Raw genomic sequence first — 17,707 nt, forward strand, 5'->3', positions numbered from 1 at the left:
CATTGGTAACAGGTTAAATAATATTTATAATAATGGGAAATGTTTAGTTTATGCTTTTTAAATTCTTATTAGAACTGAAATTTATCTCCTATATCAATAAAGTTATTATTTTGTAACTCAGCAATGTTGGTAACGCCTACATAGGACTAAATAAATGTTATGCCCAAGCCATATTATGTAAACAATGCAGTATGTGAACTTGATGTAGGCTTTTGGACATACGCCATTGCTAAGCACATGTATGTCTGTAGAAGAAAACTACAAAAAAACACAAATGACAAAAACACAAATTAAGCAAAAAATTGCTGTTGTCAGGATATAAACACCACACAATACTCCACAACAGGAATATGGTCAACAAACAAAGAAAAATGGACTAACAGAACGAAAAAAACCCCACAAATCATGACAGCACAAAAATACCGAAACCAAAAAATTCAGCACAACAGTTGAAACGAGACAAAAACACAGCAAAACGAAAAGACGAAAACAAACACAATAGTTTTCCAAAAAAACAAGAGAACGAAAAAAAAACCCACAAATGACTACAGCAGTAAAATATTTAACCCAAAAAAATTCAGCACAACACTCAAAACGAGACAAAGCACGACAAAACGAAAAGACAAAACAAACACAACAGTTTTTTTAAACAGAAACAAGCGACGTTTCGAGAAATGCTATCTGCTCCCGTCCTCAGGCAGACGCACATGGTACGAAAATACCTGTATTTGTTTCGTCTTTTCGTTTTGTCATGCTTTGTCTCGTTTTGACTGTTGTGCTGAATTTTTTTGGGTTAAATATTTTTGTGCTGTCATCATTTGTGGGGGTTTTTTCATTCTCTTCTGTTTTTTTTGAAAACTATTGTGTTTGTTTTCATCTTTTCGTTTTGCTGTGTTTTTGTCTCGTTTCAAATGTGCTGAATTTTTTGGGTTCGGTATTTTTGTGCTGTCATCATTTGTGGGGGTTTTTTCGTTTAGTCCCTTTTTCTTTGTTTTTTCTTTGTTTGTTGACCATATTCCTGTTGTGGAGTATTGTGTGGTGTTTATATCCTGACAACAGCAATTTTTTGCTTAATTTGTGTTTTTATAATGTGTTTTTTGTAGTTTTCTTCTACAGACATACATGTGCTTAGCAATGGCGTATGTCCAAAAGCCTACATCAAGTTATGCACTCCCATTGCACAAATCTTTCAAAGATAATAGCAGTATATGAATTTTTAAATTTAATTTTAGGTTGTTTAATCTTTAAATGTTATTTAAAGATTATTTAAATGTACTTAAAATGTATGTAGGTACATGTTAGTACTGTAATATTTTTAACTGGAGTGGTGTCTTTATTAAAATGATAGTAAGCAATCACACTCACCGACATTATATATATGTATTTATTTTGGGACTCACGACTTGTTTCGACGAAACCATACTTTATCGTTTGTGCCTTAAAGTAACTTACGAGTCTGTTTGCATGTTGCCTAGATTCGCCTAACTAATCATTGTACCTGCTTAATAGTGTGTAAATTCATGTATCTTAATGGTGATATATTTGGCTCATAATTCGCTGGACTTATTATGATCACACTTTATGTGTTCTTTGCAGTTAAGACTGAGGGCAAATATTATTATTTTAATTTTTAAATCACATTTATATAATGTTCAACATTGAGATATTTATTATTACATCATGCTATTGTTGTTTTGATCTGAATGTAGCCATCTTCATTCCTTTTTCATAAATTTGCTTTACTCCCAATACACACCCTAATGTTGTCTCTCATACACCACTGGTTTGGAGGCTTCTAGGATCTCTAGTGTCACGGAAAGCTTCACCATAGTAAAAAAATAAATACTGTGCTTAGAACAGCTGCTGTGTCACTACACAAGAAAGATGATTTGCGAGGACAACCAATTTTACGATTTAAGAAATCATAAATAAGAGTTCAGGTGTGTTTTAGAATTTTATTTCTACAACATGTAACAATATATTCAAAATATTTCTTCCACAATATTACAAAAATAACGAACATTCTTTTTATTTAATAGAGTATAATATTTTTTTTTTCTTTCAAATTTTACTTAATTATACTGTTGCATAAAAAATACTCTAATTAATGCATTAAATCACATTTCCAGTCATTCATATGACTTGTATCATAAACAGTTCCCATATTACATAGTTGAAAGAGAAAATATTACATCCACAAACAAATTTTATTACTAAGACTCATATTACAACAATCCTCTCAACATGCGACAGGAAAGTTCATTGACTTGGCCAATGAACAAGGCATGTGATGAGATGGTAATGAGTTATATATGCCTAAACATGAAAAGTAAAACTATTAGAAACTTACTATACTTAGGTATATTAAATTATTTTAAGTACAGTAAAAAATGTTGCACTCAAAATGAGTTAGATGTGCATACACCAGCACATAATAAGGATGTACCAAAAAAGATGTAAATCCTATTATAAGGAAGTGGAAACAGTTTAAACAAATTATTAGGACTTTAAAACACTGATATAAAATAAATTAAATCTAAATTGCTTTACTAGTCTTTAAATTGATAATAATTTGTATGAATCCTTAACGTACAGCAGTTACAAAAAAGAGATTTAAAAAAAAATTAATATTTACTAAACTGTATAATTCTGTTAGGAATAAAACTAACAACATAAGTGTATAAATGTTTATAAAAATATTCCCCAGCTAAAAGACAGTCATCCTAAATCGGCATCTAGCGAATGACCTCAACACACCTGGTACACAGCTGGAAAATTAAGATCTCTTAAATATTACCGTGCAGAAACACACCAAGATTTAACATTCAATACCACTGACTATATATAATTCACAATAAATATGCACATTTACATTTAATACATGCTAACATCCCACAAACCTACATTTGCAGAGGTGGGCTCATTTACATTAGATTGTAGAGACCTCCAAATCCAAGCAGAAGATTTAAATTATTAACAAGCGTGCAGACCTAACTTTATATTTTTTGGCTTCATTCAAATCAAATTGTGTATAAACTACTGGCATATCCAAAACAAGGTGCATGTCTATCCCTTTGGATTGACCAACATTTTGGATTCACAATAACTACAGAAACTTTGTAAGAAACAAAAGCAAATATAAGGACAAGCTCAACACACAAATATTAAGGTGAGCCTAAAAATTACTTTCTATTAAAATAATGCAGTGTTTTCGTATGTGCTACATCACGTGCACATATGCACGAACGTACACACACACGTTCATGCATGCACATGCATGCGCACACGAAATTACAAAAAATTAATAGCCAAAGAGAAATTCCAGATGGGCAGCCAAAACAATGTGTAAAAAATACAGAATACAAAATTAAGGAAAAAACAAAAAAGCTACATTAGGCTGCCCATCATAGCCGACTCTTAGACACCAATGTACTTTCTTAAAAAACTTCTGCCATGACCTCTTCCACGAAACACACATTAAATTATTCCTCAAGATAGGCATACTGAAAAGAGACAGGGCACCAGCCCTGCAACCCCCACAGTAAATAAGGGAGGCTAGACCGAAGCACATCACCAAGAGCGATGGGACTCGAAGGAGTGACTAGCATGTGAGAACTGTTCCGAATTCTCCTCCAGGCACGAGGCTTATATCACTTCTTTATATGTGACTATTATAAACTAAATCATGTACATATTTCTGCTTAACCATTTTTATCAAGATCGGTAAATGTACAAATACGTAACAATAACATTTTAACTGTGAATAAGGCCTATACAACAGACTCACTCATCTTAAAAATAAACTGAACGTTTTGTTTGTCGTCCCTCACTTTTCCTCCCTCCTCCATGACCTTCACCCCTCCAGTCCCTGCCACAGTGTTTCCCCACTGTCCGCGGCAGGGACATCCTCCTCGCTCGAAACTTCTCCACTCACGATCGCTCTGTGTAGAGCAAAGTATCACCACTGCGACTTGGGAAAACAGCCATCGCTCAAGTTTAGTTTAGGATGTCACTGAATAATCATTAAATGTCTCTACTACAGCTGCAGGAATTTTTTTATATCCTGAAAACAGTGGACTTTTGAGTAACACCCTTTATAAAATGAAAACTTATGATTATTTCTCACATATCATGTATATAATTTCATTTTTTATGGCATTACTTTGTTCTATGGGCTATTTCTGTAAATATTCATATGATAGTTCTCTTGCATTTGTTGTCATCCTGTCAAATACTTTAATCAAGTGTATATAATGGCTTTGAAAAATGATGAGCAAATTTTTACATTTATAATACACTTCTTAAGTGGGATTTCCTTTGGAGGGTTTTACTGCAATAATAATAAGTACTATTTTAACAAAGCAGTTGGAAGAATAAATAGCAACACATACAGTGCTTCAATGTTACGATGGTCAAGCATACCGGCAGTAGCATATCTAGAAATACTTCTTTTTAAAATGACTATAAAGACTTACCCTCTAGAGCATATTTTTAACAATCAAACATGGAGCAACGTTTAATAATGTAGGCAAGAAAAAAGACAAACTTTTGTACAACCTCGGAGGTAGGTTTATAAAATGGGCCACGGTTTACCTCTTACCAGAAAAAATGATTGCAGCTGCGGTCATTGAATGTATACTCAAATGTTCACATCTCAACCCTGCTGCGAGTGTAGCAGATGACAGCAAGAAATTGGCACAAATTTTTAATAGTAAGTGAGGTTAGTAGCAATGTTACACAAAAAAAAATTTTAAGAATTAAAGATTAAAAATTACTACACTTGGAAATGCATTATGTAATAAATTACAAGCAGTAAACATTAAGCTTTTTAGATATACGATAATACCACTTAACCTGCAAATTGTCAGCCTCGTATGTTTACATTTAAATCTAAAAGAGTATCAATGATAAAAAAAAATCTTGTGACATTATGGTGTGGTTTTTTAAAAACTACTTATTATTTGTTACAAATTATTATTTCTTCATTTGTGCATGGTTATATTAATTCATTATATCTACTATAATATTAATGTCTAAAAATACATTCTGAGACACTTTCAAAATATAAATTTAAAATTAATCATCTTACAATCTCACATAGCACCTGCAAAAGCTACCATAAAAGAGAAAAGTACTATCCTACCACTGAACATGTGATGTCACAATCAAGCCCGGCTAAGATGACAATCGTTCTTTGCACATACAGAAAATATCCCATTAGTTGTTGCAGTTAATTAGGTGTTAAGTCTGTCTATGATTGTTGATTCTCTCGAAACTGTTAATGGACATATTTAAATAAAGAGTTTGAAATAAATTTTGAAATTTATCCTTCTCCTGAAAAAAAATACATGTTCATTATATGAACTGTCTGGAAAGTCACACACACTCACTCCCCAGTCGCACTGCTAGTCTAGGGCCTAAATTCTAATTAAAACATCCAAAAAATGAAGAAACAAAAGATAAAACTTAGCAGGGGCACAGCCCTGGCACCCAGACGTCAAATTGTCCGCCTCTATGCACCTATGAAGTCAAATGACGCGACCTGTCGGCACTGCACTTGGACGACAGACGAGGCTAAGCAACTACCTACAACGCAGTGAAGTGGCAGCCACATGACCTCACCAACCAATCACAACACAGCTCTTACATCCAAGAACACATCCCTACATAAATTTAATTACCCTCGCATCAAGGTATTTCTGTAAAAAACAAACATGAAAATCACAAAGTTCTTTCTGATTGACTAGCACAAAATCCTGATGGTTTTACGGCCCTCCCGTGGGAGCCAACACCTGCTGATTTTGCCATCAGAAGAATACACAAAGGTGCCAGAACGTCTCAACAACTGAAATATGTCGGGAAATAGGCACACACGAGCTATGCACATGTCTCTCATCCTTTCTTTTCCCAAACTATACCCAATGTTCCAGAAACGAAATAAAAATGTGCAAAAAAATAGACATGCCAAAGTACTACAGTATTACAAAACCACATTTAAGTGAAATAAAATATAAAACATAATTGCACAAAAAAGTAACAAAAAATGTGAAAACCAGTATAAATATAATTAATTGGCTTTTCTAAATAAAATAACTAAATTTCAGAGACGATTATGAAATTATTGAAGAACAATAAAACACAAATACATAACTAGGTCACCACAACTTTAAATATACATAATCAGCTGACACACTGCCTTACTGACAAATATCATAACAATACTCTGCAAAGTTGGTGAGGCCAGGGGTTTTGCAATGCCACAAACTTCATACAGTTTTTAGAATCAGTCCAAATTCCAACCACTTGAAGTACCAGCCATTTATTTGGTTTACGTAAGCTCTAGCTTTTAAAAAATGAACGTGATACTACACTGATTTATATACAATCATTTCCTGAAGAACAGAAAATTAGCAATCTTAGTATGACAACCATACTTCACGTTGTTTACAAATTATTAAAAAAAAACTGGTCCCTATGAACAAAATTATTTTTTATACCTAGATATATAAATAAAGATTAAAAAAAGTATAGAAAAGCTTTAACATCATATATCTTATATTGTAACTAAACTTACTTTCACATACATACACAAATACAAAAAAAAAAGTTTGTATAATTAAATGGTACTTACAATGAAAGGAACTTCTTTTAACTGTAAAAATGTATAACAAACATAAGTACTGAAACACTCGGTGGTTTTATATCTTCCAGAAATAATACTGCTGTTTTGCTACTGTTCCTCAAGCATATGTACAGCATCAGCAGGAGTAGTGTAGTGAGCGGTTAAAACCAAATCTGGAAGAAAATAATAATACAAATTTACTTAATGCATTAAAATGCTTAACTATACATAAACATTAAAAACTGGCAGAAAACTACTAGTTTTAACTGGAGAAAGAAAGTACACACTGACAAAATAGTTTAAGGTAAAATGACATTACCCCTGACAGTTTTGTTATAATCAGCACAAAGTTTCCATTAATGGGCCAGCCTAGATAAAGGGCGCATATAGTATTGCCAAGGTGAAATACCAAATAGTGTGATGCAGTATCGCCTCAACGCCAGGGATTTTGAAATGGCCCACAGTATTTCTGTAATGAAGTCAGCAACTATGGCACTTCAAATGCTTTTAGGTATTAAATTATTACTATTTTTTAAACTGACCTCTTAAAGGTTATTCATACCAATTTTGAAATGCAAAGGAAAAATGTGTGTGTGCTAACCTGTACAGTAAACCTTCCAAAATGTTACAAGTACATTCGTTGGCGTGCATTTTGTACAGCATTAGTTAGTCGCCATTCAGCAAGTGAACCAATAGCAATAGGTTATGTGTATAGGTACTTTAAAAGTGGGACAGTGGGGAACTTGCATATGCTAAGAATTTAGTTGGAAAAAAAAAACACCTTATCAGCATTTACAATTAGGTCTAAATAAAATAATCCTGAAGACCAGAGACATGTAAGACAACATGCAAACAAAAAAATTATGTTAAAAACTAAAAAAAATTCAAAATTTTTACCTCAATTTGTTGAAGAACACTGTGATTGGCTTGATGTTACCAAGAGAAAATTGCTGGGAACGAATAGGCTTTCTCTCCCATTTCAAGACAGTACTGAATAAGGTGTTTATTAAATTGAAATCTCTTTTATTATGAATTCACAACAATATTTCAACTAGCAAATTGTTGATGACTTTTTGAAAATAAAATGTAAAATTTTATGGATGGATATAATGGTCAGGGCAGTTTATTTAATGGAACGTTGTATCTGTGTTTTTGTAAAACAATGAATCTATCTCTTTAAGTAAGTATTTATGGAGGAAAGGAAAATGAACACACAATGAATTGATTCACAAGTTAATATATGTGATGAAAATTGGTAATATGGTAAAATGTAGTTCTCCATGAATGTTTTACAGTCTAAGCACTAAGAAATAAACAGTACTACACATACTTTGCTAACAGTACTGCTAAGGAAGCCTCACAACTCTTAAATCCAGACAAAAACCTATTGCCTCCAAATAAATCTCTTATCTTCTACCACCACTCTCTGAGAACGAATGTCTCTTGTGATTTTCTTCACATTCTTCCCAGATGGCCAAAACTTTGACTATGAACTTGATGTGTTAAGCATAGCATGGGGTTCTATTTACACTAAACTTTTATTTATCTTTCATCTATGTACTAGCTTTCACTTTGCCCTTCTCACACCTTAATTACATACTTTCTCTCCCCACTATCATTTTAAAACTCTAATGATAGCATTCAACATAAAATTTCAAGGTATCTAACTACTTAAATACTTATGTTATGACAAAAAACTGATCAGTCAGACAGTTTTACTATAAAATTATAGTCATTCACCAATAAAACTTGTAACAGCTTTCAAGACATGCAAACAAATTACTCAAAGCAGCACTAAAGACAAAAAAAAATATCAACGAGTGTTACTGGTAGTGACACACGGCACGCCACCTATCTACAGCATGCAGAAACAGTAATTGTCATTGGCCACAAACCAGACGTGCATGGTCGCTATCATGTGCAAAGTGTCTTTAAACCCACAAAACATTTGTTGCGACACTTTTGCATTAACTATCAGGGCTTTCTGCACAAACATCTGGAATGAAACAGAGATAGATTATAACTAAGCAAGTGATCAAATAACAAAACTCAATGGCCACAGAAATAAATATTACAGTAATCACTCATTAAAAAAAATTTACTGGAAAAAAAAAAGCAGTACAATAAGACTTCCAAAGGGTCTGAAATGCCCAATGATCTGGCATCAGCGAGGAATGTACGGACTATAGCCAACTAAGCGAACTTCAGTTGAAAACATATAATTTTTAGCTAAGATCGATAGTACGCATATAAGTAGTTGTCAAAAGCGCTCTGTGTGGCCCAGGATTAATTGGAAACATTCAGTGCAATTTGGAATTGCTTGGTACGCTTCTCGTTTCTGCCAAACATTATCTTACAATGCATTTGCTTTACAAATTAGCATTCAGTGATCACGGGAGATACCGCCCGAAAATCCGGCATTTTCAGTAATCTGACCCCTACAAAAAGTTGCAAACATGCCGGATAATTGGAAGTCAGCTGTACTACTAAAATTCTTTGAAATATTTTCTGTGTTGAATCAAAACCAATTACAAATAATCCAATTACCTGTAACAAAACATATTGACGTCGTCCAGGGCTACGCCCCTCCTAAGCCCGATGTGACCCGTCCACGGCAGCACCCCTCTCCCCCCACCAGCACCCTCTATTTCAAACGTCCCGCCGACGGCGAGCGTGTGTAGGTGAGTGTGTGTGTTGCGGCCATACAAGAGGCCAGTAATTAGAGTCGGTGCGGCTTCCCCGTAAATCCTAATTATTAAATAAGAATTGTCAACCTTTATTTTATCTTTTAATTCCCAAGGGTCGTATGTTTGCAGGTCCATTTTTCTAAACAGATGTTACAGCGCCACAAGCGACCGCTAAGAGAACTACCAAATTAACTTTTCATTATTGTAATTCTTTTATTTAGCTTTGTTAATTAGGTGGAAGGAGCAGAGGCAGTAACTTAATTAATACTGGTTTACTAAATGTTTATTCATATTTCATTGTAAGTAAAAACGTAAATTGAACAGCTAACGGTAACGGGAGCGGAAGGAGGCGCCATGACATCCCCTAGCCAGGTAGTCTAATCTTGGAACCGCCCGGAGTAGGACGCGTGCTGTACCTCGTCGCCTTCAATACTTGGTAAGAACTGATCATTTAGCATCCGGTCGTGTAATAATTTTTCTGAATCGCTTTTAACCGCTTCGAGGCCTACTCCGGGTGGAAGACTCTTTAACGTAAATATTTTTTTCCGCTCAGACGGACTTTTGAAATCGACTGCGTTGCGAATCGTCGGTCAGGCCACGAGGTGACCTGGCCCTCCTCTAAGCTGATTCATGCCGTTGGCTTTTTAACCGCTTAATAAGTAAATATGTAAGAGGAAGGAGTGAATAAAACTCGGGCGCATTGAAGTCTCCATCTTTTCATTCTAACCACGTGTGTCCTTAAGGAGTGTATGGCGTGTGGGACGCCTAGAGCCCACTTGGGATAATTGTTTCATGGTGATAGCGTACACGACGCTGAGAGGGGGTGTTAGGGCCACCGTAGGTGAATAGGGTTGCGTGTCTCGCCCCACACGGGCGACGTCACGACCAGGAGAAAGAGTCTCGCCGGGTCCACGTGCCCACGAACCACGTGGTGGCGCCCACAACATAACATCTTTATAATTCAGCAACCCAGTGCGATAGCAATTGGCGCCCAAGAGTGTGGGGCGAGACACAACGCGCGCCAGAACAAAAATCCGGGACGTGTGAGTTGGACGGTTTGGCAGCGGGAAGCGTGAGTTGTGCGGTTTTGCGCCGGAGCGCAGCGGAGTGGCCGGCCGGCCGATAACGGGAATTCCGCCGGGTCACGTGACCGTGGAATGCGCGCGCCGCACGGACAATAACAGCAGGCAGCCAGGGGTGGACAACAGACAATGCGAAGCGAGAGCGCCTACCGGGTCGCTTGACAAGCAACAAGTGAACTTTGCAGTGCGTGTAATAACATCTTAAAGCATGGCGTCGGTCAAGACCGAAGACGTTATCAATCTGAGTGACTTGTATTGTATGAAGTGCGCACGCCCGAGACACGTTGGTGGGGTACGGGGGCCACGTGGTCCGACACGTGCGTGTGTTTGGAACAGCGAGAAGCGAAGGAGAGTGGGGGAGAGCGCAAAACAGGCACGACCACGGTAGAGTTCCTCAAGTGTACCGCCAAAGGATGTGTCGGGCGGGCACGTGAGGGCGGCTGGTGCCGGAACTGCCGGGCGTTTAAGCACTTGCAGTGCGCGGACGAGGCGGAAGCAGAATCCTACAAGGACGGGTGGTTCACATGCAAGCTATGCCGCGGAATAAGGAAGTCGCCCCAGAAGGACATGGCTCACGAGCGGGACGGCGCGGAGACCGGCCACACAACCTTCACACCACGTGGGAGAGCGATCCCGGTCGGGCCGGTGGAACTGCCGGAGTTCGCGGGAAAGAACTGCGACGACCCGGGAAAGTTCGTGCGGGTGTGCGAGGACCGGCTGGGGCGCTACGGGGTCCCGGAGGCGGAGTGGGCGGAGCGCGTGGGGCGTGCCCTGAAAGGAGAGGCCAAGACTTGGTGGGCGCTCGTCGGCGAGTTCGACATGGAGTGGGCGGAGTTCGTGCGGAGGTTCCGGGCACGCTTCGCCGACGTCCGCGCCGAGATGAAAGTGCGTGCTGAGCTGTACTGCTCCGAGCAAGGCCTCACGGAGTCCGCAGAGGCATTCGTGATCCGCAAGGTACGCCTCCACCGGCGCCTGCATCCGGCGGGCGACCCTGACGAGATCCTGGAGCACGTGGTCGAGGCCATGCGGCCTGAGTTACGCCCGCACTTGCGCCAGTCTTCCCAAGGACCCCTGGAGGAGTTTATCCGACACGCGGCCGCGGTGGAGCAGGACCTGAAGGCGGCAAAAACCTCTCGCACGAGCCCGACAAGCAGACGCCGACAACCAGAGAGCGAGGGCCCCAACCCAGCCGGCGCGCTGGTGCCATACCGACAACCGAGCAGCAACGCCAGGAACCCCGACCACGCCCAGACGGAGACCAGGGCCACGCCAGCCTGGCGGGACCGGGCCATAGGGGAGGGAGCCCCACCCAGATGTCAGACGTGTCCCGGGCCGGTGTACCACTGGCACAGGGAATGCCCAGTTCCGACCTGGGGGAGCCCGGGACGAGCCATCGGGAAACGGCCCGACGGGGGCGGCCAGGTAAACCGAGTCACCCCTGTGCAAAACTCTGACCACGCCGACCAACCGACACCGACTGTCGCGCTCTTGGGACACGTGAGCGCCGCCGAAGGAGACCTTATCAGGGTGCCAGTGGTAGTCAACGGGCGCGCCGTCAACGCCCTGGTCGACACGGCCGCCAGCCACAACTGTGTCGCGGCCAGGATCCTCGATACTGACCACTTCGTGGCCCAGGCGGGCCGACTTCAGCTGGCCACCGCGGGGGACGCCTGCAACACGCGAGGCATCGCGACTCTGCGCGTGCGAGTCCGCGACCAGGAGTCAACCGCAACCGCCCTGGTAGTCCCGGGGCTGCGGGTCGACGTGATCCTCGGGCTGCCCTGGCTGAGCGACCAGGACGCGCACATCGAGGTGCGGACGGGGTGCCTACACGTCAGGACCCAGGGACGGCGGACCCTGCACGGCGTCGGACGACCAGCACCGCCACCGCAAATTAAGGTCAGTCTCAACCAGTTCCGTCATGGTGTTCCTCCCGAGCACCATGCCGCGATACAGAGTGTGTTGGATGAACAGTGTCATGTATTCGCCTCAGCCGACCCCTTAAATAGCACAACAGTAGCGGAACACGCCATACCAACCTACCCGCATGAACCCATATTCATACCACCAGGGAGCTACGGACACGTGGGAAGACAGACGATATTGACACAGGTTCGTGAAATGCTGCGTGACGGGATCATAGAACCCACAGAGAGCCCCTACAATTTCCAAATTGTTCTCGCGGAGAAAAAAGACGGTAGTCTGCGCTTCTGCGTGAATTTTAAACCCATAAATAAAGTAACCGTAAATGCACCGCCACCCTTGTTGAACATGGCCACCACTGTTGCCGGGCTGGGGAATGCTAAGATTTTCACGTCTCTCGACCTCAAGTCAGGGTACTGGCAAGTGCCAATCCGCCTGGAAGATAGGCCTAAGACTGCCTTCACCATACCCGACGGCCGCCGTTTTCAGTTTTGTGCAATGCCCTTCGGCTTGCAGGACGCCCCAGCCACGTTCCAAAACATGATGACGAGGGTGCTAGGGGACTACTCGGGGGACTTCGCCGCAGCTTACCTCGACGATGTCATAATATGGTCACAGACGTGGGAGGACCACGCCCACCACCTCGCGTTGGTACTCGAGAGGCTTGCCACTCATGGGTTGACGTGCAACCGGGAGAAATGCCACATCGGCACCACGGAGTTAGACTTCCTCGGGCTGGTGGTAAATGAGGAAGGGAACCGGCCGACAAAACAACAGCTTGACACCATCCTAGATAAAACCCCACCCCGGACTCGTAAACAACTACAGCGTTTCCTAGGGCTGGCTAATTGGTTGCGCACATTTATACCGGGAAACTCCACGGTCGCGGCGCCGATGACGCAACTATTGTCCCCGAAAAAACCTTTTAAGTGGACCCAAGCCGCGCAGGGGGCGTTCCACGAGTTGAAGAACCGATTCCGCCAATGTCACCTGCTAGCCCGACTCGACCCGAACCGCCCGATAATAGTACAGACGGATGCCAGCCAAGAGGGGATCGGCGCCATCCTGTTGCAGGAGGGCGACGACGAAGAACCGAGAATCATTGAATACGCTAGTGCTAAGTTCGGCGAGGTCGAGCGACGTTATAGTGTAAACGAACGCGAATTACTGGGCGTGGTCTGGGCGCTGAGGAGGTACCGGGCGCACTTGGAGGGGCAACATTTCACGCTACGCACGGACAGCCAGTGCCTGAAATGGCTGGCGACGATGCAAGGGCGCCGGTCGAAGCTTACCCGCTGGGCGATGCTACTACAGGCCCTCGATTTCACCGTGGAGCACGTCCCCGGCAAAAACAACGAACTAGCCGACGAATTGTCGCGGAACCCCGACCGGACGGTAGTGGCCCGGGACGATGCCGAGTGGGACGAACTGTTGCCCCCCGCAAGCAGGACCAGGGACACGAGCGCGAGGGACGAAGCCCCGCCCGCCGTGCTGTACCACATCAATGGGGAAAACTTCCCCACGCTACCCCCTGGGGCAGAGCTAGACGACCTGGAGGAGTTCGTGCGCGCCATACAGCAGGAAGACGAGGGCACGAGGAACATTACACAGAGGAGCGCAGAGGCTGAGTGCGAAGGGTACCGGGTGGTCGACGGGCACCTGCAGGCCCGCCCGGCAGGAAGCCAGTCGGAGTGGCGGACGTTCGCCCCCCCCGCAGTCACGTAGGCAGGTTTTTCAGTTTTTTCACGACAACAAACTCGCCGGCCACCCAGGCACGGATGAAACCGCACGGGCTGTGAGGGAAATGTTCTATTGGCCAGGGATAGGCAGGTTCGTGCGCAACGCCGTGCGGAACTGCCGACGCTGCCAGAGATGTAAGGCGCGGCGATTGGACGGAAGGGAGCAACAGATCCCGCGCTTACCATCGGAACCATTTCACACGGTTGCCCTCGACCTAATGGGGCCGTACCCACGTACGCCCCGGGGCAAACGGTTCCTGTTGGTCGTGACGGATTGTTTCACGAGGTGGGTAGAGGCCTACCCCCTGCCAAACTGCAGGGCGGGGACGATCGCGAAAGCCCTGGAAACAGAGTTCTTTCCCAGGTGGGGATATCCGCGAGTACTACTCACGGATAACGCAACCCAGTTCTCCGGACGCAAGTGGGCAGAGCTATGTACGAAGTGGAGGGTTCGGCCGCATACCACCCCGTTATACCACCCCCGCGCAAACTTCACGGAGAGGCGGAACCAAGACCTTAAAACCCAAATGAGGCTACGAGTAGGGGACGACCATACCCAGTCGGACCAGCTACTTCCGGAAATGCTCTACTGCCTAAGGCGCAGGGTGAACGGGGTGACCGGTGAGTCCCCAGCCACACTGGTGCAGGGGCGAAATCTCCCCTTGCCAGGGCAATACCATGTTGAGGAGCGGGACCCGGCCTACGAGGCGGGCAGCCCCGAAAGGCGGACCAGGGTTCTAGAAGAATCCCGCGAAGCCGCGCGACGTAACCAGGCAGAACATGTAGAGAGCAGAACCCCGCGTACGACGAGGGCCCCCGTCAGTGTCGAACCGGGCCAGATGGTGTACGTCCGACATCACCCCCTGTCAGCACGCAGGAAAAACTTCTGCGCCGGACTGGCACCGAAGTGGATCGGCCCCGTCCCGGTCGTGGACGTGATTGGCCCCGCCACGGTAATGGTCAAGCTACCGGCGGGCCGCAGGGCGAAATACCACCGGTACGCGGTGCGGATGGCGGCCAAGGGAGGAGACAGCGAACGACCCGACGACGGGGTCGAAGCCATGGATCCGGACGGCGGGGACCTAACAGTCGCAGGGGGCCCAAGTTCCTCCACCCCCTCCAGGCATGACGACACCAAAGTCCGGGGGTTCCCGGAAGAGGGAGGCATGTCACCGGTCCGGGCAACCAGGGACGCCACGCAGCCGGGGGGCGAGGACACTAGCGGGGAGGAGCAGCTCACGCCTTTCCACGGATTCCCGCGGGACGAGGGGACGGAAGAGATGGGGGAAGAATACGAGGCCCACCCAATCATCGAGGAACCGGAGGACGGAGGAGAGGAGCCGGGGGAGGCAGGATACGAGGGGTCGAGATGGCCCCTGCACATGTCCCTAGCAAACGCGACGTTCCGAGTGGTGATTGAGGAGCCTGAAGAGCCGGAACCAGGGCCAAACCCTAGGACCACAGGGGAGGACGCCACGGGGGTAATCGCAGTAGGGCACCACTTCAACCTACGATCACGCCGGCCGGCACCAGCAGTCCAGTGTTGCGGGCTGTACACGGCGGGGGGGGGGCGAGGAGCCAGGGCACGCTTCCAGCAACACCACCCACGTCACCAGGGCCAGCACGCGCCGTGGTTACGACGACCCCAGACGCAACGCGCAGCGGTCACATCGGGCTCCTTCAGGGGGGGGCAATTGACGTCGTCCAGGGCTACGCCCCTCCTAAGCCCGATGTGACCCGTCCACGGCAGCACCCCTCTCCCCCCACCAGCACCCTCTATTTCAAACGTCCCGCCGACGGCGAGCGTGTGTAGGTGAGTGTGTGTGTTGCGGCCATACAAGAGGCCAGTAATTAGAGTCGGTGCGGCTTCCCTGTAAATCCTAATTATTAAATAAGAATTGTCAACCTTTATTTTATCTTTTAATTCCCAAGGGTCGTATGTTTGCAGGTCCATTTTTCTAAACAGACGTTACAGCGCCACAAGCGACCGCTAAGAGAACTACCAAATTAACTTTTCATTATTGTAATTCTTTTATTTAGCTTTGTTAATTAGGTGGAAGGAGCTGAGGCAGTAACTTAATTAATACTGGTTTACTAAATGTTTATTCATATTTCATTGTAAGTAAAAACGTAAATTGAACAGCTAACGGTAACGGGAGCGGAAGGAGGCGCCATGACATCCCCTAGCCAGGTAGTCTAATCTTGGAACCGCCCGGAGTAGGACGCGTGCTGTACCTCGTCGCCTTCAATACTTGGTAAGAACTGATCATTTAGCATCCGGCCGTGTAATAATTTTTCTGAATCGCTTTTAACCGCTTCGAGGCCTACTCCGGGTGGAAGACTCTTTAACGTAAATATTTTTTTCCGCTCAGACGGACTTTTGAAATCGACTGCGTTGCGAATCGTCGGTCAGGCCACGAGGTGACCTGGCCCTCCTCTATGCTGATTCATGCCGTTGGCTTTTTAACCGCTTAATAAGTAAATATGTAAGAGGAAGGAGTGAATAAAACTCGGGCGCATTGAAGTCTCCATCTTTTCATTCTAACCACGTGTGTCCTTAAGGAGTGTATGGCGTGTGGGACGCCTAGAGCCCACTTGGGATAATTGTTTCATGGTGATAGCGTACACGATGCTGAGAGCGGGTGTTAGGGCCACCGTAGGTGAATAGGGTTGCGTGTCTCGCCCCACACGGGCGACGTCACGACCAGGAGAAAGAGTCTCGCCGGGTCCACGTGCCCACGAACCACGTGGTGGCGCCCACAACATAACATCTTTATAATTCAGCAACCCAGTGCGATAGCAATATTTTTATTAAAAGATAATTGTATATAACTTGTATAGTTAAATTTTTTAGCTTGAAATCTCATAAAATTAAAAAAAGTAAATCAAAATTACATTCTGAACAGTAATAATTTTTATGATGCCCATGTGTCTTTGCAGGTATGTATATTCAGCAGTGATTTGCATTTATCTGGGTGTCATTCTTTTATTATCAGTAGACATTAGTTATTATCTACGATACATAATAATTTGGTTTTTTTAGTACAATAATGATGCTGTGATCAGCTCAGACTGGTTTGCGATCCCAGACATCACAGATTATTATTTTATATTATATAAAACAGAAAAAAATTAATTCTAGATTTTTACTGTAATAATAAAACCTGTCAGAATAAAAAAATGTACTGATGACAAACAAAGCCATGCTACACACAAATATGAAATTAAATGTTTTAACAGTTCTACTTTAAATTTTTGCATCTCCGTAGTTTGAAAAAAAACACTACTTTATCACATTTTTTCTGCCATGCTTTTTTTTTTTCACATTACCCTGATCATAGGTATTTTCTGTTAAGAAACATGTCTTAAAACTACATGTACACAAGTACAAGTACTAATCTGCTGGTACTTGCATAAGAGTACTTCTTGGAAAGAAAACACATTTTTATGTCTACACAACATAGTTCAATTGGTTGCACCTGTTTATTTCACTCGCTCAAATGGTCTTACAATTATAAAATATAGCTTTACATCTCTACTTCTTTTATAGTGTGAACTAGACAGTAAAGAATAGATATTTTTATGTGTATTAACATCTTACCTCTTGGTATACTGCATTTGGTAGAAGTAATTTTGTGAATGGAACAGAAGTGG

The 17,707-nt window shown here is 43.7% G+C and overlaps 1 protein-coding gene across 9 annotated transcripts in view; it reads right to left on the bottom strand.

The window, feature by feature from the left end:
• Nucleotides 1-1,333: 1,333 nt before the first annotated feature.
• The window catches only part of LOC134530399 (major facilitator superfamily domain-containing protein 6-A), a 53,224-nt gene continuing 36,850 nt past the window's right edge, over nt 1,334-17,707 (bottom strand). For 7 of the 9 annotated variants that reach the window (XM_063365188.1, XM_063365183.1, XM_063365189.1 and 4 more), the window contains exon 11: nt 1,337-6,795. In XM_063365188.1, the coding sequence (XP_063221258.1) occupies nt 6,731-6,795 (65 nt within the window). In that variant the 3' untranslated portion in view covers nt 1,337-6,730. Of the gene's footprint in view, nt 6,796-8,517; nt 8,619-17,707 lie in introns of all 9 variants that reach the window. The other 2 variants (XR_010074809.1, XM_063365191.1) reach the window with 2 other exon arrangements.

Source organism: Bacillus rossius, chromosome 3, assembly GCF_032445375.1.
Source record: "Bacillus rossius redtenbacheri isolate Brsri chromosome 3, Brsri_v3, whole genome shotgun sequence".
Taxonomy (NCBI): Eukaryota; Metazoa; Arthropoda; class Insecta; order Phasmatodea; family Bacillidae; genus Bacillus; species Bacillus rossius.